The sequence below is a fragment of the Paramisgurnus dabryanus genome, chromosome 2 (assembly GCF_030506205.2).
Source record: "Paramisgurnus dabryanus chromosome 2, PD_genome_1.1, whole genome shotgun sequence".
Lineage (NCBI taxonomy): Eukaryota > Metazoa > Chordata > Actinopteri > Cypriniformes > Cobitidae > Paramisgurnus > Paramisgurnus dabryanus.
The window spans coordinates 59,598,383-59,622,291 of record NC_133338.1 but is presented as its reverse complement, the minus strand read 5'-3'; the positions used below and the strand labels follow the sequence as shown (position 1 = coordinate 59,622,291).

Below are 23,909 nucleotides of genomic sequence, written 5' to 3'. Positions count from 1 at the left end.
GCTGGTGTTTTTACAGACATTTTCAATCTGTCTCTTGCTCAAGCAGTTTTCCCAATATGCTTTAAACGCACCTCCATTGTGCCAGTGCCAAAACATTCCAGCTCGATGTGCCTTAACGACTACCGCCCTATAGCACTTACGCCTATTGTTACGAAGTGCTTTGAACAGCTGGTTCTGGCACACTTAAAAGACTCCCTACCATCCACACTGGATTCATACCAATTTGCGTATCGTAGTAAAAGTAGCACAGAGGATGCAGATTCCATGGCATTGCACTCTGTGCTCACACATCTGGACAATAAAAAAACTTATGTTCGCATGCTGTTTGTTGACTTTAGTTCAGCATTCAATACTGTTATTCCAAACAAGTTAATAGCTAAGCTGGCAGACCCGGGTATCAATACCCACGTGTGCAATTGGATTTTGGACTTTTTGACCAACAGACCCCAGGTTGTTCGATCAGGTCCAACCTGCTCAATGTCCATCACACTAAACACTGGTGTACCACAGGGCTGTGTTCTAAGTCCGTTTCTGTACTCCCTTTTCACCTCTGACTGCAAGCCTGTTTTTTCGGATCTAATTCTATTATCAAGTTTGCGGACAACACTACGCTTATTGGACTCATCAGCCAGAATGATGAGACTGCTTATAGGGAGGAGATCAAGCACCTGGACACATGGTGCACACAGAATGACCAGCTCTTCAACACCACCAAAACTAAGGAGCTCACAATCTCAGGTGGCACACACCATGCCATCCACATCAATGGATCGGTTGTTGAACGTGTCTCTAGTTTTACATTTCTGGGGGTCCACATCTCGACGGAGATGTCCTGGACAACCAACACCTCTAATTTGGTCAAACAGGCTCACCAGTGCGTTTTCATCCTGAGAACACTTACGAAGAATAAGCTTTCCCAGACTATTCAGATGAACTTCTATCGCTGTGCAATAGAAAGCATCCTGAGCAACTGTGTTACAGTATGGTATGGGAGTTGTTGTGTTGCAGAACGCAAGGCACTGCAACGGGTGGTGAAAACCGCCCAGCGTATCATTGGGACTCCACTACCTGCCATCGAGCACACCCAGATGAAACGCTGTCTGCACAGAGCTCGCAGCATCCATAAGGACCCCTCTCACCCTGCCTACACACTATTTTCTCTCCTGCCTTCCGGTAGGCGTTTCAGGTGCCTTCGCGCAAGGACTAGCAGACTAGAGAACAGTTTTTTTCCTAGAGCTGTTTCCCTATTGAACTCTAATCCCTGCTAATTTTATTCCTCATACCATATCTTATTTGCTTTATTTTAAATGTATTTGCCTAACTTATGATATATATTTATAGTCCATGATTATGTCCTACAGTTATGCAACCTTTTTGCACTGCTGCTATTGCACTTTTGGTTTGATCTTAATTGCATTTCGTTACCCTGTACCTGTACTGAGTAATGACAATAAAATTGAACCTTGAACCTTAAACGAACACGCCCACATTTTGGGAATTTAGCTTATTCACCATATCCCCCAGAGTTAGATATGTCCATACATACCTTTCTCATCTCCATGCGTCCTGTAACTCTGTCTGACGCAGCCCCCGCTAGCTTAGCTTAGCACAAAGACTGGAAGCGAATGGCTCCAGCTAGCATAATGCTCCCAATAAGCGACAAAATAACACAAACATTTTCCTATTTATGTGTTTTGATTTGTATAGTCACACTGTGTACAAATAACAAGGTGATATGAGACACAGCCATCTTTTAACAGTATACATACTGGGAACAATATTCTTAGAAAGTGAAACACTGCTACTTGGGCGGAGTGATTTAGCATAGAGTTCAGTCAGAGTTGTGCAAATCACTCCGCCCAAGTAGCAGTGCTTATTGGGAGCAGTATGCTAGCTGGAGCCATTCACTTCCAGTCTTTGTGCTAAGCTAAGCTAGCGGGGGCTGCGTCAGACAGAGTTACAGCACACACAGAGATGAGAAAGGTATGTATGGACTTATCAAACTCTGGGGGATACGGTGAATAAGCTAAATTCCCAAAATGTGGGTGTGTTCCTTTAAGGTCTCCTTACATGGAAGCTGCCATTTTGTTCCGCCATGTTTTTACAGTAGCCCTAAACGGACAAACTGCTCTACAGAGCGCTTTTTGTCACTAGTTCTGTATTTTGTCCTAGACGACATGTTTGTACTGTGGTGGCTACCGTAGCTTCTCTTTGCGTTTCAGTGTATGGTGGACTGAGCCGTTGGGTGCAATTCACAATCTCATTGCTAGATGAGACTAAAATCTACACACTGCACCTTTAAGTTTTAACACGTTATAAACAAACATCTCTAAAGCAGCTATAGTGAGCAAAAATAAACATCCCTACATATTAGCACAACACAGATTATTTGGAGCTGAGACGCAGAGGTAGTGGCAATCGCTGTACCTTGAAATGATGTTATGTTTGGAGCCTTCGTGTTTGCTTTCTGTAGTGCAAGAAATTTGATGTAATGTTATTAGGGTGGGGGAACGCACTTAGTCAACCGACCAATCAAAATTTGACCTTGCCTCACAGACCGTCCTTAACTAAAATATTTTTATATTATTCACTGTAGGAAGACCATACACCATAATCAAATGTGATTTTTAAATAGCACATTTTATCATTAAAATCCCATTCAACATTAATGGTGATCTGAGGGGGCATAGTAAACATGTCATTATACACTATTAAACTTGTAAACCACTTATACCAACCCACACACACATACACACATTCACCTGAACAAAGCACATAAGAATATCCTCATTTTTTCTGTCTATCTTTATAATTATTCAGTCTCTCTTTCTCTCTAAGAATGTGATGTGTGTCCTTCTGATTGCTCAGTTTTTAATTAACATTCTCATAGCTTTAAGTTAATGATGGAAGACTTAATAATTAACTGTTGAGTTTCATCTGTACAAATATCACCACATGGAGACAAAGTGGAGGGTATAGCAGAGAGAGAGAGAGTAGATTATTTTTAAATTGATAATTTTAGATTATTTGTTAGTTTTTTTATGTACACTTGTATTTTTTATCTGACACTTTTGATGTTGATATCATTTTTCATTACATGCATTGCCAACAACATAAACAAACTGCTTTTGAGGACCTCTGATAGACTTCCACATAAAGTGTAGATTCAATAACAACAGAGTCCTTTTACAGTAGATTATTTCTCATATCAAGGGAAATAAATAACAAGTAGATGACGTTAGTTGAAAGCATAGCTAATAGTGGTGCAATGGTTCAAATTACTCACGGTTTGGTGTGTGTCACGGTTTTAGGGTCATGGTTTCGGCAAGCATCTTTACAATGTTACTACACTGCTAACACTCAATGGCTGTGTCCCAATTCAAAGGCTGCGACCTTCTAAGGACGTATTTTAAGACCAATTGCGTCACAGCAGCGCAACTTAAGGCCAGTAAGGCTGTCCCAATTCAAAGGATGCTTAGAATGAATCCTCAAAATGCGTCCTCATTTCTCCGCGCTGTTAAGGATAGAACGAATGGATCCTTAACAGCCGAGGATATCCCAAGAGTCATTGCGCGTCTGCAACAGCTCCATATAATGGCTGGATCATCTAAAATAAACAATTAAAACCTTTATTAAATAAAAGTGTATTTATCAGAAAACATTTTTTCTTGTCACTGTTTTAGTATTATAAGTTATGTTTTGTGTTAATATTATTCTTTTTATGTTGCGTATATTTCTAAGGTTGATTAATTTGATATACTGTTGAATAGTTTAATCTACATCAAAGTGTCATATTTTCTAAAATAAAATTTATATTTTTCTGATTTCAGATTTATATTAATAAGTCAGAAACATCTCCGCTGTGTCCTGCTGACAGGCGCAGTGGGCGCGTGTAGCAGGTGATGCCAATTATGGGTCCCCGAAGGTTAGACCGTCTCATTTCACTTCTGAGGCTTCCACCTTGAAAGACCGAGTGCTCACCTTTTAAGGTCTCATGCTTATAAGGTTGCAGCCCTTGAATTGGGACACAGCTATCATCTCTCCTTATCTTTTGGAAACTGAAACACTTTCAATTTTTTTTACAAAGTATTTGATCCAGAGGTCATTTTACATAATAGCCGGCCCGATAAACAAACACAAACAACTAGAAGTTACCTTCAGGCCATGCGCATAACCGCAGCAACGCTTTTGCATCCGATGAAAGCGGGGGTCTCCAACGTGGTGCCCGCGCAAAAGCACATTTTATTAATAGTCTAAATTGCAATATTTATTTATTACATGTTTTTTATATTAGCTTGGCTGGGTTTACTTATGTTAAGATTTTAAACAATACTAAAACATATCAACAAGTCAAATAAAATTAAATCAACAAGTAAAACTATTTTTTGAGTAGACTATATCAAAAAGTATCCCTCCAGATTGTTTTATCCCTTCTGGTAGCCCTTAATCACAAAAAGGTTGGAGCCCCCTGATCTATAAGCATTTAAGGCACAATATGTAATCTTTACTAGAAGTCACTGAACAATAATAAAGGAGACGACACGTTAGATGTGTTTGACTTCATGCTCCTCACAAGAAATGATGAGCAGATGAAAGTACTGCGGGTTACTTTGTTGTCATCCGCTTGTGGTGGCACATAAAGTCAAACGCACCTATTTTCATCTCAACGCTCTGGGTCACATAGCTCTCAGTAGATCTCATTCTGTTTGAATGGAAAGACAGCGGCAGGAATGTGTTTTCAGATATGAATGCATCATTGACTAATGTTTTACCTCAGCATTAATAGAAAGATGAGATTAATGAGAGTCTGTGTGTGTTTAATTACAGAGAAGAGAACACGTTACAGAATAAATGAATAATATTTCATTCTAAGCATCTATGGTCATAATTACATGTTAAGGTTAACTTCTTAGATATTATATATATATATATTATATATATTTTATATTAGATATATCTTGCTTTGACTTATCTGTTGTGTATTATAACAAGTGTTGGGTAATTAACTACAATTTAATACAAGAAATTAGTAAATGTGAAAACCCCCACCATTGGTTAGATTCATGACATGTTAGTTAACACATAAAGTAATGCAGTCATTTCATCGACTCAACAGTGAGTGTTTTAAAATCACTGAAACTATTAGTCGCTCCATGACATGACTAACTTTCACATTCAACTACAGATGTCACTATCATCTCTCTGGATCTAAAGGGGACATTTCACAAGACTTTTTTAAGATGTCAAATAAATCTTTGGTGTCCCCAGAGTACATATTTAAAGTTTTAGCTAAAAAAAAACGATATAGATAATTCATTATAACATGTTAAAAGTGACACTTAGTGTCAAAAATTAGCTGTTTTGGGTGTGTCCTTTAAAATGCAAATGTGCTAAATGGCAGTGTCGTGGTTGGATAGTGCAGATTAAGCGGTGTTATAATAAGTTCCCCTTCTGACATCACAAGGGGAGCCAAATGTCAATTATATATTTTTTCACATGCTTGCAGAGAACAGTTTACCAAAACGTTTTCTAAAGTTTAAAAGTTTTCTAGGTTGACAGAAGCACTGGGGACCCAATTTTAGCACTTATACATGGAAAAAGACAGATTTTCATGATATATCACCTTTAAACATTGTTGGAAACATATATGAAACTGCAGGATCTCTTAAACCTAAATTAAATAAAATCTTAATTGCTAATTTTAAAGAAATTAGTCTTTTTACTTCATTCTGCTCAAAAACGCTCAAAATGTGTTTAGTGCCAAGACACATCACATATTTCCTGTATTTTCTGTTTGTATCTTCATAAAAAAGATTGAAAAATGAATATGGATGGACATTAAAACTAAAACAACAAGTCTGGTGGTGGTGGCCTAAGACTTTTCCACAATACTCTGCCCTACAAAGGCAAAAGGCAGTAACTTCGTTTTTGGTCGAAAATTAGTTATTGATATTTTTTGGGACATTCAAGACCTCCATCTTGTGGATAATTATCAATAATTATAATTATAAGTCAATTTTGTTTTTTTTTGTTTTTTGAGAAAAAAAAATCAAGAAGAAAATAACTCACAACTAAAGTCACTAAAAAGTCTAAACTTTAAAGTCATTTTTCTCTGTTCTACACTCTAGTGAGTTAACAGTCTTTTGCCTTTGTAGGACAGTACTGTATATATATACAAATAAGTAACTTAAATGGGTGCAGCCTGTCTCAGACTCGGGTCTCTGTCTTTGTCTCAGACTCGGGTGTTTGTCTCGGACTCTGTGTCTGTCTTGGACTCGGGTCTTGGTCTCAGACTCGGGTCTTGGTCTCAGACTCGGGTCTCTGTCTCAGACTCGGGTCTCTGTAAAAATGTCTTGAATTGTGTAAATGTCAGAGAAAATATTTAGTGTGAGTTCAACCTGAGGGATTTGTAGGACTGTTCAGCCCAAGGGATTGTGGGATTGTTTGCGCTCAGCTCTGGGATCTGGAGAGATTTTAATGATGTTTGTGACTGCAGAGTAAGTCTCTTGTGTGGTTTGGATCATGTACAAGAAAATGAAAACAAAAGTGAAAAGAATGAGTATGAAAACACTCATCTACTTTATATCTACAGGTCTAGAGACGTTTACAGAGATTCGTTCATTATATTGGACCCTAAAGCTCAGCTGTCTCATCACTGTTGTGTGTTTATCTGCTATTGTACAACTTCTACATACAGTATGACATTAATGTTGTGATATTTCTATTATTGTTTTTGTTTGTAACTCTGCATGTAGATGTTTTTTCACATGTGTACTTAAATTATCCCAAATGTTTTCAATAATGTTTTAATTCAGAGAATTTGTAGTTAAAAAAAACATCCTATCCCTCTTAAATAGCTGGTTAAAACAACAGAAAAAAGGACAGTGTGAGAAAACTTGGCATCATAATAGATTCATCGCTTAGTTTTGACAAACAGATAAATTCAGTTGTTAAAAGCAGTTTTTATAAAACTAAAACCTTATCCATTGTTATCCATTGAGTTGTTATCCATGCTTTTATTATCTGGTGACTGGACCACTGTAACTCACTTCATGTAGAGATTTGTCAACAACGACTCTTTTGACTTCAGCTCATGCAGAACCAGTGTTTAAATTGTGGGGTGGTGTGGTCCCGGGCCTCTTTTAAAGCACAAAAATATTAATTAGGGGGTCCCCTGGTTTTTATTCAAATTAAAATACTACATGAAATTAAAAGTCTTGTGCTACACTGCCACAAAGAAATAGTGTCCATCATTTGTGCCAATTTCCCAATAAACTCATCCAAAAGATTTTGTCTGAAATAAATGTAAACTCTCAAGTGGGCCTCATGCTGTTTTCTGGAGGAACTGACAGATTCTTAGATTTAGGATTGGGTTAGGGCAGTGGTTCTCAACTCCAGTCCTCACCCCCCCCCCCCCCTCCCAGAATGTTTTAGATGTCTACTTATATGAAACACCTGATCTCACTCATTAGGGTCCTTCCAGAATGTTTGAAACTTTTCCTTAATTAACACACTAACAAGTGAACTGAATCAGGTGTTTTATAAATGAAGACATCTCAAATGTTCTGAGAGGGGGGCCCGAGGACTGGAGTTGATAACCACTAGGTTAGCGTATTTTAAAATTCTTCTCAAACTATTATTTCACACTAATTTGAGGGGATAAAAAGAGCCCCCATAATCTCAAACCCTGTGCAGAACGCCGCAGCTATAGGCTCTTGACTGACACAAAGAAAAGTAAACACATTTCCCCGGTGTTATCATCTCTCCATTGACATCAAGTCGAGTATAAGATTGATTTCAATATTTTATTTTATAAAGCGTTACACAACATGTCCCCAAACTACATTAATGATGTCTTAGGATCCTGCACACCAGCTAGGTCACTTAGATGAGGAAACCAGTGGTTGTTGTCTGTCCATCAGTCATAAAAGAAGGCAAATGGAGGCAGCATCTTTTCAGTAGTAGGGCCAAAGCTATTGAACGGTCTTCTCATGTATATTCAACAGTCTCCATCTGTAGAGAGTCCCAGATCAACACATATTTAAAGAGTTTGGTTCCAAAATGTGATAAACGCCATTAAAAAAAATTGTTAACACCAAAATCAATATTGTATCAGGTCAGTATTAAAAGTACATTCTTAATTTCACACAAAATACAATATCTGCTGTGTTATTCTGTCATCTTTTCTCCCTTTTTACCCAAAACACAATAAACGCCACTCCGCATTATCCTCGGGTTTTGATTTGTGTACCATTGAAACCATAGATGTGTTTGATTTTGATCTGATTGTGCAGATGGATTGGTGTGTGAGTATTGTTTGTGAATTACTCTGGTGATAGTTTGATGTCACAATAGTTTGAATGTAAAAGTCTGCTGATTGTGAAATCATTTATTGCAATACATCATCCATAAACATGAACATGATTGTGAGTCCTGTCAGACATTGAAGTTGAAGAATACAACACTCTTTAATCACATCATCAAGCTGTGGTTGTTGTTGTTGTTGTTGTTGTTGTAGTTTAGTGTGCTCTATTGGGGAAAATGACGTGTGCCTATATGATGAAAAAGATGAATTATTGGTCAGCAAAAGCATTGATAGAGACACAATTAACTCATGCTAACCCGTCTCTCTCTCTTTCTGTCTGTCTGTCAGGAGCGAGGAAGGATTGGAGTAATATTTAACGTGGGGACGGATGACATCATCATCGAGGAGAGTGCCATGATGATCAGTGATGGGAAATATCATGTGGTGAGATTTACAAGGAGTGGAGGAAACGCAACACTTCAGGTGGACAATCTGCCCGTACTGGAGCGATTTCCCTCAGGTGAGCACACATAATAACACACATATTCTGGATGAAAACACAAAATGATGACAATGTCCAGATATTCTCTACTGTAAACAAATACAACATAACAACAGTAAAGGACTGGTATAAATAGAGAGTAAAGGAGCGTTATAAATCTGTGTTTAACAGACTGACAGCACCTTTCTCATTCTGTCTCTCGGAGGGAAAAATGTTTTCTGGCTTGTTTATTATGATAAAAATTTCCCAAGATATTTTAAATAATTGAACACGTCACACCAAAACCAGTTTTTTTCCATTTATTATTTAGAGAGAACTTGCGCTGTATGAGGCAGACCTGGGTCCAAAACAACGCTTGTGTGGGTGGAACAAAAAGCCTTGACTGCTTGCCTGTTTACCTAACCAGAACCTGTTCACCTGTACACACACACACACACACACACACACACACACACATACACACACACTGTACAGACACGCAAAAGCGCATGCATGGACACTCACATTGTACAGACACATACACAAACACATACAAACATGCACACTTACGCACACATGTGCGAGTGTGTATGTGTGTGTGTTTGTGTGTGTGTTTGTCTTGACAGATCTGATGTGGAATCATTAAAAACAGGTTTGGTGTGACATAAAAAAATATTGAGAACATCTTCCTCTCCAGAACCGTCTTTATATTTGATGACTGGAAATGCAGAAATGAGAAAGTTCTTGCTGGGTTTTTTTTATGTAAATGAAGCAATTACTGTTTGTTGTTTTTATAACGCTGCTCTGTAATAAACCAGAAGTAACTATTCAACCGCTAAAATGACTCATAAACATGCTTAACTCCTAAAATCTCTTGCTTAAAACACATGGTAACAAGGCCTTGGTAACCTTTTAACCTCAAAAACAGCGCCGAAATTTGATCATAACCTGCTAAACGATGACATGCTAAACTTTAACCTTTGACCTTCCAGCTTGTAACCTGTTGAATTTGTTTGTTCTTCAAAGGGAACTTTGATAATGAACGACTGGCTATTGCTAGACAAAGAATCCCGTACCGACTCGGTCGGGTAGTTGACGAGTGGCTACTCGACAAAGGTAATTAAACATCACCAAACCCACTAATGAACCAATGTCTAATCACGCTAAACCTCTCTGAAGGAACTGCAGCCCGTTTCTTTATACGCCAAAGTCATTTGACTTTTTTATTTCTGACAAATATTAGAAACTACTGGAAATCAGATGAAAGTTAGTTGTGTTCATTCGGATGATAAGAGATGGGACTGCACTTCTTCAGAGTATTAATCTTATGAATAACCCCACATAATCTTCCCTTAACCCCTAACTGTGTCCCGTCCTGATGAAACCAACAATCAAACGATTCAAACCTGTAAAAGTTAAAGGGACTTTATCTCATTAAATATTACATCTGTGCTGTGACGTCATCGTCTGATTTGATCCAGCTTTAACCCTTTGAGCTCAGACCGCCCTCATGTCCTCTGCCCGTTTCTGTTTCTATGAATTATTTTGGTTATTTAATTTTTTATGCTCTAACGTTAAGTCTAAAAGCAGAAAGAAGAAGACAAATTACATTAAGTCATTTATATGTTTGCGGGGTCATTATTGCAATATAAAGGGTTAAATGAGTTTACTGATGTAAATATATCAGCCAGCGTTCCTCTAACCCCTGAGGGCAGCACGTTCTTTAGATTCAAATGATTCAAATGATTCAATGAATCTAAAGCCCTCAGTCATAAATCTGCTTCTAAATGTACATAACTCAATCCAATGAAAACAGAAACACTTGGAGTGATCTAAACAGACTAACACATCCATAATACTCAGATGAAAAGTCTTCGCTCTGCCCATCGAAACTCAAAGGGTTAAACTTGAAATGATTTTGGATTGACAGATTCAGATTTGATCTCATTGGAGGTGAAAGCATCTGATTAAACATCTATTTCTAGCGAACATCTCTGAGCGTTTATGGAGAGAATACTGTCCCTTTAACATTTATCTCTTCACTTCTGGACGTGTTTGAATGAAATAAATGCTGATGTTTCTTATGTTTCAGAAACTTGATGTATTGATTCAATTTATTCATGATTTTGGAATTGAAGTTTAAATCATATATATGTCAGTAAATGATTTATCAGTGTATATGATATTATTCACTGTCCAGACTGTGGTGTGATGTTGTGTATGTCTGGATCCTTCACACGTCTGGCCAGCGCTGATACTCACATTACTCAGAATTATTGCAGAAAATCCTCTTGAATGATGACAATGAGAATTTGATGTCTTGACATCATGGTTGAGATTTACACAGAGAATCAGAAAATCTCATATCTACATTCTCATCTCACATCTCTATTTCTCACTTTCTCTGAGATGTTGAGATTGATCAGATAGAGCAGTGATGGTGCTGGATATAAATTCAGAGCGACGTCACCTTCACACGACTCACTGAGGAGAAACAAAACTCTTCAAGAGCTCAACCCAAGCAGAAATTATTCAGTCTCTCTCGTGTCTTGTTTTCTGCCGTGTAGCATGGACTACGTTTGCATTTACACCAGTAATGGGATTATTTCTAATAATCAGAGTAAAGATTTAATGGCAGTAAGATGTTTACATGACTGGAGCTCCAGGTTTTTTTTTTTGCAGTTTTATTTTCTGATTATTCACACAAACACATACATGCTTGAACTCACATTATATACTGTCCACTGTTTTTATTCACTTGTGTTAAATGACAAACACGTTCTTATGGATGTATTTGGTTATTCTGTGCTGTGATGAAGACAGAAATATGATGGCAGTACCTGTAATGGTTTTATACACTGCTGTGGTTTTATTTGAGCTGTTTCTGCTGACAGCGAGAGTTCAGGAAAAACTTCCTGATGTCAAGTTTAAAATGAGTTCACACTTAAGGTGCATTACAAACACACACGCACAATCTTAATCTCATTATTTTCATCAAAGTATTGTGATACTGAGGTAAAGTATAAATTCAATTCAATTCAATTTTATTTATATAGCGCTTTTCACAATTTGGTAAATGTATCAAAGCAGCTTTACATAATAGATGCAGTGAAAAGCACAATATTACCAAAATCCCAGTATAATCCTATTATGAGGGTGAATGTAAACATGGTTATTGAAAGAGCGTCCACTGAGATTGTCTTTAATGTGAAAGCAAACCCTGCAGTCAACATTCAAAAGGAGATAACCTGTTTGGAAATGTATGATTTGAATTCAGAAAGTCAAAAACATTGACAGCGGTCAGGACGTGTGATGGTCTCAGAATGCTGATGTTGTGTGAATGTTTTCTCTTGAATATTTTCTCCACACACATCATCTTCTGACATTCTTGACATGAAGTCTGTTAGTTTATCAGAAGATCATTACAGCATCATTGAAGATGTCATACAGTATGAGTGAGAGAGAGAGAGAAACAGACTGTAAATCTCGCTCGTCCTGCCAGCACTGTAGAGTTAAACAGATCTTTGTTACTGAATGTGACGTGACACAGTATGAAACTAAATCAAAACACCAGTTTAGTACATAAAGTACATTTGTTGTGACCCGTGCTGGAAAAATGAGTGTTAATGCACTCAGACTAATTTTGGTCTACATGCAAAAAAAGTGTAAAATAGGTTCTTCTAAAATAAGTACATTAAGCCCTCATCTAGTGATCCCAATGCCCCAAATAATCATTAAACTGAATAAACAGAATTACAGTTTTATTAATATCTGTTTTGAGAACAATTCACACAGGTTTAATTTGTTATGCCTTAAAAAAAATGTTTGATTAACTGTTGAGGAATAATATCTGATGTGTAAGATTATATTAGATCCATACAGAGTTACAGTAGATCTTAAAGCTGTCTGTCTCAATGTCAATCAAACAAGAAGAGAAAGACAAAAGTTGACATTTTAACAAGACTTTTTTTAAGATGAAAAATAAATCTTTGGTGTCCCCAGGGTGTGAAGTTTTATCTCAAAATACCCCACAGATATTTTATTATAGCATGTTCAAACTGACACTTTGTAGGTGTGAGCAAAAATGTGCCGTTTCTGGCTGTGTCCTTTAAAATGTGAATGAGCTGATCTCTGCACTAAATGACAGTGCTGTGGTTGGATAGTGCAGATTAAGGGGCGGTATTATTATAATAAGATCCCCTTCTGACATCACAACAAATTTTAATGAGCTATTTTTTCACATGTTTGCAGAAAAATGGTTTAGTAAAATTAAGTGACTGGGTTGATCTTTTTAACATTTTCTAGGTTGACAGAAGCACTAAGGATCCAATTATAGCACTTAAACGTGAAAAAAGACAGATTTTGATGGTATGTCCCCTTATAATGTTAAAATATAAATAACTCAAAAGATTTGCTCATTCCAACTCAGTTTTCCAGCACGGGTCACATTAATTTATTTGGGTCAGTTTTTCAGGAGAAATGATGAGAAGTCTGTAGTCACAGTTGTAAAGTCAGCGTTCTGCAGTGTTAACAGGCCAGAGATTTGTCCTCATCACAACACCAACAGCCAGACTCTGACGTCTCCTCCATCTTCTCTGTTTCTCTCTTCAGGTCGGCAGCTGACGATATTTAACAGCCAGGCGTTCATTAAAGTGGGTGGCGGTGAGAAGGGTCGTAATTTCCAGGGTCAGATCTCGGGTCTGTATTATAACGGCCTGCAGGTCCTAAAACTCGCTGCGGAGGGCGACCCCAACGTTCAGGCGCAGGGCAACCTGCGTCTGGTCGGCGACACGCCGTCTGTAATGACCACCGACACCACGTCCACCACTCCGCTCGCCGACATGTCCACCACCATCATGGAGACCACCACTACCATGGCCACCACCACCACACGCAAACAACGCTCACCCACCATGAGAGACAGCGTTACACAGGTAAGTCTGTGCTACTTTCATTAACATTAACATCTATGATTTTGGCACGTACAGTCCGCATCTTTCATTAGTGTGTGTGCGTTACCTGCGTATCAAACCCACAACCTTTTGTGCTGCTAATAGCAGTTGAGCTACATACATGTCAAACATAAAAGCGTCTCGTTTAGTAAAACTAACCAGACTTACTTGTTTATCATGCGATGTGGTTAAACTCTTGAGTCTTATTTATTTGAATCTTCACAATATTTGAAACACAACAGACACAGAAGAGATCATGTGTATTAGAAGATAACTGAAATTCATCTTTTTGCAAATACTAAATAGTCACATTGGGTGTACCGTAGGTACAGAGAAGTTTTGGGATTGGTTGATTTTGATCTGGTTGAGCATGTAATAAATACGGCTTCATTAAACAAACAGTCCAGGGCAGCAGTCGGCTAGACACACACGATGATTTCCTGAAGCTCGTATACAGAGAATCAATCTGAGCCCACTGGATTCCCTGTAGGAATGAAAGACATTCCTCTGAATGTAGTCGGATAAAAAACCTTTTAACCTGAAACTAAAGACAATATTTTATTGATTATGGCTTGGAAATCACAGGGTACCTCACTATACCATATGATACACAATACATGGCTCGCGATAACAATGGTGTTGTGACGCTGCAGTTCTTGAATAATGGATGTATTGATTGCTAATCCTATGATAATAGATCACGATATCTGCCAAACTATGAAAACAAAATGTCCAGGAAAAGGTTAAGTGCAACTACTGTTTAGGGTGATCTACTCTTCTTTCAAAACGAAACAACAACTAGACAAAATGACAAATTTGTAGGTCACGTGCTGTGAGTACAAAAGCTTGCGCTGTCTCAATTGGACTCAGTCTGGAGCCCTGATGTAAATGAACAACATATTAGCAACATGTGTAACATTTTAAGTACATTAAACATTTTATGCTTAAATTAATAGATTGTCTTTGTAAAGCTTTGTGTCTTAATGTTACAATTTTGAACAACCCTGTTACATTTCTAATTTTACCAGCCCATCAATGGTATAAAAGCATTTGGACTTTGAGTCTGAGGCATCTATTATATAATGTGCATCCTCCATCCTATCCTAATCTCTTTCAGACTAGTTAACGTTTGTTCACGTTTCCCTCAATCCCATCAGTTTAGCGCCACCCCAAAAGAAATCTATTTAGAGACTCTTGTTTATTCATTTTATTAGCGATATTTGATGTCAGCATATTGAAGACCAAAAACAGACAATGATACATCGCCATATTGATGTATTGACCCACCCCTAACATTTCTAAAGATTTTTGGTTTTGTTTGTTTGAAATAAATAATAAATAAAGCTTTTTTATTGAGGGAGGTCACAACAAAAGTTTTTGTTTGGTTTGAGGTTTATGTTGCTCATCCTTGTGTATTTCTGTATAATAAACTACATCATGTGTTTACTGCCTAATCATTTATCTGCGTGTCATTGGTTTGATCAAACTTCTGTTCCTAGCATTATTTTTTTTTGGGTATGGTTTAAGTTTCTTGTATGCATTATTTTAATCTTTTGAGTTCATTTGTCCACTTATTAATTTTGACATGAATTGTTTTATCAGTGAGGCCAAGTCACAGATTTGTCCAATCACTTTCATTGCAGTTTATACCAAATATAGTCTTGATCATTTAGATTTCACAGAAAGGGTTAGGTTACCATACCAGGAGGACAAACCATACCAACACTTTTAATTACAGAACGGTAAAAGCAGTGTTGGTTAAGTTACTCAAGTAAAAAAAGTAATTCATAACTTATTACTAATGACTTTCTAAATCCTATAGTAAATAATACAAAGATAAACTTAAAACGGCTCAAATAAATCATATAAAAAGTATTTTTAAAATCTATTATTTTTTTAAGGTCCAGTATAAACTCACTATAAACTAACTATTAACTACTTTTGCCTGAATATACTCCTAATAACTGCTTATTAATACTTAGTAAAGTAGTTGTTAAGTTGAATCATTGGTAGGAATTGTGTAGGATTAAGGATGTAGAATAAGGTTTTTTGCAGAATCAGGCATTAATATGTGCTTTTTAAGTACTAATACATAGCCAATGTCTCAGTAATATTAATACTAATAACCAACTAGTTAATAGTGAGAATTGTAAACTATACTAGTAGTGTTTTACCATTATTCTTATTAACTCAAAGTTTTTAAAGTGAGAAAGATTCATAAAAAACATGCATTTTAACCTTAGACTTCAATTCACTATTGTATTATATATCATTGATCTGCAGTCTATATACAGGATTTACTTCAATTACATCAGAAGTTACTGTCATTAAATTAACGGAAACATAAGAGGAATCCTTTTCTTCATGTATTCAATGAAAATTTTATTACATCAACTAATGACATCTATCAGTAAATATGTAACACTGGGTAAAAGAGTAACATGATTTCCCTATCAACACCATATAACCAAAATATCTTTCAGATGTCATTTCTTTGATAAAGTCACTCACACACCCAGTTAACATCAGAGATCTGTCTATAAACACTCTTAAATACTTGTATAACTGCACATCTTTATTTCCTGATTGGTATTAAACATAGAGTAGACGTGTGATCTCCAACACCTCCTCCAGTTTCTTAGTATTCAACTGAAGGAAGTTATAGCATCACACCGCTGTATAAATGAATTAATCTCTGAACGACATACAGAAGAAGAGATGATGACAGTACTGTAGATGATAATGACAGCAAACCTCTCCAGGTTTAACATCTTCACATTTACAGATGAACTCACATCAGGTTTAAAGGATGTTTACAATACAGATTTGTGCAATATGTTCAGATATTACAGGTGTATATTCACACTGTCTGTCTCTGTCTGTCCGTCTGTCTGTGTAGAATACTGATGAGCTGTTAGTGGCATCAGCTGAATGTCCAAGTGATGATGAAGATCTTGAGGAGTGTGAACCTGGAAATGGTAAGTCACACTGAACAGATAGTCTGTCTGTAGACACACACACACACACACAGATATATCGTGCAGTGTGCAGCTGTGATTGGTCAAATGTTTTCTCAGAATGGGTTACAGGTTTAGCTACAGTCCCCTGAATGTTGCAATATGTTATTTTAAGTGATAGCATTCATAAATATATGTTGTTGTTTTTTAACCAGAATAATGTATGAATTCATGAAGCAATGACTTCGATAAGTGCAGTAGAAAAGTATATGGAGCATGAAATATAGAAATGTTAAACATATCTAATGAAGGAATAATGATCAGTTATCATAGCTGCATTGTGTGTCTATTAAGATTTTTTTTTTGTGCTGTTTCCTTGAGCATTTTTGTAAACAGTTTGATATCTTCCTGCTGAATGTGGATGTGGTTAACTCTCTGGACATTGAAGCACAGACGTTTGCTAACTCTTTGTTAATCTTACTGATGATCCTTTGTGGTTCGTCTCTGTGAGGTAAAAGGGTTGAGATGATGATTTTGGCTCTGGGGTAAATCATACAGGCTGTTTTCACTACGCCGATCAGGGCTTTAGTGACATTCACCCTTTTGGTATTAAGACCATTTGTTTCCCGTATGAAGAATAATGTGTGAAGGTGTTGCTAATACATCCTCTCGCAGTAGTCTCTAAGTAGGTTAAAGTGAAAGTGACAAGCTTGTCAAGTATGCAGTGAATACTTGAAATGTGATTTTTGCACACACATACTCGGAGCAGTGGGCAGCTATCCCAGCGCCCGGTGAGCAATTAGGATTAAGGTGTCTTGCTAGAGGGGCACCACAGTCGAAACCCACCGGCCATGAGACTCATACCGGCAACTCTGGGTTACTAAACGTCTGAGTAAATGTAAATGTCTGGACTACTGTAATGGTGTCCTGTCTGAACTGTTCACTAAGGCCCTTAGCAGACTTCAGTATGTCCAGAACTCAGCTGCCAGGGTTTTAACCCACACAAAGCCATGGTAGCATATCAATCCCATCCTCAAACAGCTCCATTGGCTGCCAGTTAAGTCACACATCGCCTACAAGATCCTTCTTATAACCTACAAATCTCTCCATGGACTCTCGCCACAGTACCTCACAGATCTACTTCACCCCTACACTCAGTCACGTTCCCTGCGGTCCTCTGACAACGGGAAAAAAATATGAATAAGAAAAAAACATCCTGAGATTTTTTCTCTTTAAAAGACCACTGAAGGGAGTTACATATGCTTAACATAGCACTTGTTGTCATTTATATCCGCTGTAGTTATTTTTAACCCAGCACTTCACTGGTTTAGGAGTTGGTTGATTAGGTGGTGCAATGCAAGTGTTTTTTGCAAGTATCAGCCCAGCGTAGCTATCATTTTCACATCCAGCTGTTTAAATAGCAAATTTATTTGCACCCATTTGTGCGCCCATGCATACGCTGGTCTGAAAACGAGGGGTTTTCAGGTGCAATGTTGGCGCGTTGCTATTTTTGAGGCAACTAAAATAAACTTTGCCATAGTTTTTAAATGGTCAATGGCGTAGTCTATTTTAGTTTAGCCTCAAAACGTTATGTCCAAAACACACCCATTACCCATTACTCAGAATAGGAACAACACTTTTAGATTGTGTGCTAGACGTTTTAGTGGAGAAAAATTTTTGAAAGATTTTCAAAAGATTTTTGAAACATTTTATGAAAGGAAAACATGTAATTTTTTTTGAAAAAAATTTTTTTTTTAAAGAAATTTTTTTTTGGAGATTAAAAAAATGAGAAAAAAACTTTTAAAAGGAAAAAAAATAAAGAGAAAAGAAAACATTTTTGAAATAAAAAAGAGAGAAAAAAATTCTCAGGAAGGAAGCATTTGTTCTGATTACTAAGGCATTTCTAAGGTGCATGACAGATAGACAGTAGTGCACAAACACTCTGATGTGTAAAAGTGCAACAGTGTCAGATTCAGAGAATTTGTCTGTGGTTAAGATGATATCCGTTGGAGTCACAGAGATTGGTGATGTTGTCTTTTCTCTTTTGTTCTCGGTTGATGCTCTAAGATGTAGTTATAATAATAAATATAGCTGCAAGCAGCAATGGCGGGCCCTCGCACGTTTTTTTACCGCTACACGGTGCGTCCGAGAAATCGATACACGGTGGGCAAGGGCATCAAGTGGGTAAATATCAGTGGGTTATTTAATGTTGTTACTGAGCCATTTGGGGACTGTAGGTAAAAGAAAAACCGCACATTTTAGACAAATGGGGGCGCTAGTGAGCCACTAAAGAGACACGCCTTTGCCTGACCTATTTGTCCACTCTGAACATCCGACAACTCTGATGTGTGTGCCAACGTTTAGGTTAATCTAAGCACGCCAAGAATTCCTAAATATGCCTGAAATAAAAGTAAAGTTTGGGGCGTTGCCATGGGAACAGCGTTCAAGATATCAAAAATCCCTTCGCAATTTATCATCTACAATGTCTCGGCATCATGTTGACCACTTCTGGTGTTAATCGCATGAATATCCTAGAAGGAGTATTTAAAGGAACATCGGCGTCAACTGAAAGGCTTAAATATGCCTTTAAAATGAAAGTAAACTTTGACGCGTTGCCATAGGAACAGCGTTTGAGATATCAAAAATCCCTTCGCAATTTATCATCTACAATGTCTCGGCATCATGTTGACCACTTCTGGTGTTAATCGCATAAATATCCTAGAAGGAGTATTTAAAGGAACATCGGCGTCAACTGAAAGGCTTAAATATGCCTTTAAAATGAAAGTAAAGTTTGACGCGTTGCCATGGGAACAGCGTTTGAGATATCAAAAATCCCTTCGCAATTTATCATCTACAATGTCTCGGCATCATGTTGACCACTTCTGGTGTTAATCGCATAAATATCCTAGAAGGAGTATTTAAAGGAACATCGGCGTCAACTGAAAGGCTTAAATATGGCTTCAAAATGAAAGTAAAAAGTTTGACACGTTGTCATGGGAACAGCGTTTGAGATATCAAAAATCCCTTCGCAATTTATCATCTACAATATCTCGGCTTCATGTTGACCACTTTTGGTGTCAATTGCATGATTATTCTAGAAGGAGTATATAAAAGTTCACTGCATGCAACTGTAAGGCTTAAATATGCCTTTAAAATGAAAGTAAAGTTTGACACGTTGCCATGGGAACAGTGTTTGAGATATCAAAAATCCCTTCACAATTTATCATCTACTATGCCTCAGCATCATGTTGACCACTTTTGGTGTTAATCGCATGAATATCCTAGAAGGAGTATTTAAAGGAACATCGGCATCAACTGAAAGGCTTAAAAATGCCTTTAAAATGAAAGTAAAGTTTGACGCGTTGCCATGGGAACAGCGTTTGAGATATCAAAAATCCCTTCGCAATTTATCATCTACAATGTCTTGGCATCATAATCACCACGTTTGGTGTCAATCGCATGAATATCCTAGAAGGAGTATTTTAAAGAACATCGGCATCAACTGAAAGGCTTAAATATGGCTTCAAAATGAAAGTAAAAAGTTTGACACGTTGTCATGGGAACAGCGTTTAAGATATCAAAAATCCCTTCGCAATTTATCATCTACAATGTCTTGGCATCATGTTAACCACTTCTTGTGTCAATCGCATGAAAATCCTAGAAGGAGTATTTAAAAGTTAACTGCATGAAACGGAAAGGCATAAATATGCCTTTAAAATGAAAGTAAAGCTTGACAGGTTGCCATGGGAACAGCGTTCGAGATATCAAAAATCCCTTCGCAATTTATCATCTACAATGTCTCGGCATCATGTTGACCACTTCTTGTGTCAATCGCATGAAAATCCTAGAAGGAGTATTTAAAAGAACATCGCATGGAACTGTCAAAAAAATCCAGCTTTGTGACTGACACTTCCTGGCGCCTGGTGGTGGCGCTATACCCGGGAGTCACAATAGGCACATCGATGCGATCGGAATCTTCAGACGAACAAACACCCTGCATGGCATCACAATAAGATATTTTTTGCCTTAGATATTAGACACTTCCTGTTTCTCTGAATTCGCCATAAATTCGTCGCCTCGCCATGGCAGAACCGTTCGAGATATCAAAAATCCCTTCGCAATTTAGCAAGTACAATGTCTCAGCATCATGTTTACCACGTTTGGTGTCAATCGCATGCATCCTCTAGGAGGAGTATTTAAAAGTTCAATGCATGCATTTTTTAAACAATCCAAAATAGCCGACTTCCTGTTGGGCGGAGCTTAAATGTTAGAGGGTGAAAGTTGTTCGGATCGATGAGATCTATATGCGTACCAACTCTCGTACATGTGCGTAAATTTTTGACCGATCTGTGCCCCAATGTTTGTTTTTGCATTACAGGGGGCGCTACAGAGCTCCCTTACCACGCCCGAATTCCAGCCTTTGCCGGGTCCTAATGGCCGACGACTCTGACATCTCTGCCAATTTTCAAGAGTTTTTGAGTATGTTAAGGCCCCCAAATTGCCCTGAAACGTAAAAAAAAAATAAAAAAAATAAAAAAAAAAATAATAAATCCGAGCAAAAACAATAGGGCTTCGCACCTTTGGTGCAGGCCATTCTGGCCTGCTCCTCGGTGCTCGAGCCCTAATAATAATTTAAAAAACTTTATTTTATATAACGCCTTTAAAGTTGCATCTCAAAGCACTTTACACAAACAAAATACATTGTAAAAACACATACATTGGATTCAATTTAAGAACATAAAACATGCATTATATAGTTTTATATGCTAGCCTAAAACATAAGTTTTAAGTGAAGGTTTAAAAATGGCCTGTTAAATCTCAATGGGAAGAGTATTTCAGAGCCTGGGAGCAAACAAAGGAAAAGCCCGGTCACCCGTAGAACGTAAACGCGTTGAAGGAACAATTAAAAAGCCAGAAACAGAGGAACGAAGATTGCGTCTTGGGGCATATGCAGTTAAAAATTGAAACAGATATTATGGCGCGAAACCATTCAAGGTCTTGTAAGTGAGCATGAGGATGATTTTAAAATCAATGTGGGAGACAGTGCAAGGACTCCAGGATAGGGGTGATGTCCTCACCTTGCCTGGACCTTCTCAGGATTCTGCCTACTGAGTTTTGTTAAGGATAAACTAGTGCTCTCTATTTTAAAAGGTCTGTCATTCACCTGCATCTCTCTCTGACTGTTGTTAAAGTACTGATGTAACCGTTCTGATTTAAAACACTAAGTGTGTGTGTGTAAGAGTACTACAGCCTTAGTTTAGTGTGGTAATGATGAACTGTAAGCCAAGAGTCTCCTGTGAGCATCAAATGAGCAAAAAAACCTCAAGTTTGACCAATCACAGACTGCATGAAATCTTTATTCAAGTTTATCACACAGACTGGGTTTACACAAGAGTTGAGTTATTTGTGTGTATTGTGTCTGTAGTTTGACAGATTCCAGTGAATTTCTAATGATGTATTAGGAAGTGATATTAAAGAATTGATTTCTGAGAAAAAGAGAAGAATCACTGAGAGTTTTTCCGCATACAATATCACTCTGGAGATTGAATCAAGTACTATTGGTCAAATGTCTAAAGCACATCAGCTCCTTGTGAAAGATGATCTCTCTTTATCAGGTCAGATCTCCTTCAAAAATACTATCAGTAAAATCAATATTACTCAGACATGCTGTAAGAACAATCTTCTATAAATCTCATCATCAAACCCAATAGGTTTTATTCAGCAGGTTTATTTCAACAGTTTTTATAAAAGACTTTATACGTAGGACTATCCCTTCAATGAAAATGACCCCATGATATACTAAACCTCAAGTCATCCGGGTTACATATATTATGATATACCATCAGACAAACACAATTTGAGTTCTATTAGTTATTGAGTTATATGTTCTTCCAAGCTTTATTATGGTTGTTATATGGGACCAGGGAACTACTTCTGACTTTGAAGCCCAGTAAAGTGCATTCATCCTTCACAGACATAATCCACACACAGCTCTAGGGAGTAAATAAAGGACTTCTGAGGGTAATCAGTGTGATTTTATAGGAAAAGTATCCATATTTTAAACGTTATAAACTATAATAACTAGCTTTCTGTGATATACAACACGGATTCACCAGATAGCATAAAAGATCCGGTGAGAAAAGACTCGCGAGAACCGTGAGTTGTTTTAGGGATAACTCAATATCCTCTTAAATGGAATATGAAATGAAATATTTTTTATTTCAGTCCTTCCAATCAATTTTCATTCAAAAGAAAATGATACATAATAACCGAAAAAGGTTTAGGCAAGCCAATGCTTATCCTGCCTACTTTTTATATATATCAAATGAACGTCACCCCCTCCCCCTGGACGTGATAACTATAAGATAACATAAGACATTCTCCAAAAAATATACATGAATAATTTTGAAAATGCACATTTAAAATAATAATACAATAGTTTAAATATTACATACTTACTCATATTAACTTACATAATTTTTAATCATCTGGTTTTTAAACATTTACTTGAATTTACAATTTATTCCATAAGTTTACCCCTTTGACAGATGTACTTCTACTTTTATATTAGTTCTTGCCGTTATTTTGTTAAACATACATATTCCTTTTCATTTATACTGACTTTCTCTTATTGTGAACAGCCTCTGGATACAATTTGGAAGTCAATTATTATATATCTTATACATTACATTTGCAGTATAAAAATCAACCAAATCAAAAAATTGTTAATAATAACAGTTTATTAGTTTGTTCATAACAGTAAATGTTTTTTATAATTCTTATAGCTCTTTTTTTATGATCCATTATAACACCTACAATTTTATATTCATATACTCTTTCAATTTTCTCATTATTTATCCTTAATTTTAACTTCATTAAATGATCTATTGCTAAATATTAAGAACTTTGTTTTACTTGAATTCAACAAAGGTTTTTATTGTCAAACCATTTTTTAAAGATCATCAATTCTATTTCCTTTGTATTCAGAAGCTGTATCAGATTTTTCCCTGAACAATATAAATTTGTGTCATCAGCAAATAAAACCATTTGGGACCTAACACAGAGCCTTGTGGAACACCACAAGTAACTTTCATTAGATCTGATTTAACATTGTTTATTTGTACATATTGATTTCAATCATCAAGGTAACTTTTTAACCAGGTTAAAGGACTCATGGACTACCCTCAGAAAACCTTTATTAACCCACTCGTCTG

The 23,909-nt window shown here is 37.0% G+C and overlaps 1 protein-coding gene across 8 annotated transcripts in view; it reads left to right on the top strand.

The window, feature by feature from the left end:
* nrxn2b (neurexin 2b) overlaps nucleotides 1-23,909 on the top strand; it is a 339,687-nt gene that overhangs the window by 311,916 nt on the left and 3,862 nt on the right. For 7 of the 8 annotated variants that reach the window (XM_065261925.1, XM_065261926.1, XM_065261923.1 and 4 more), the window contains 4 exons: nucleotides 8,654-8,825; nucleotides 9,813-9,902; nucleotides 13,398-13,720; nucleotides 16,638-16,716. In XM_065261925.1, the coding sequence (XP_065117997.1) occupies nucleotides 8,654-8,825; nucleotides 9,813-9,902; nucleotides 13,398-13,720; nucleotides 16,638-16,716 (664 nt within the window). The remainder of the gene's footprint in view (nucleotides 1-8,653; nucleotides 8,826-9,812; nucleotides 9,903-13,397; nucleotides 13,721-16,637; nucleotides 16,717-23,909) is intronic. The other variant, XM_065261927.1, reaches the window with a different exon arrangement.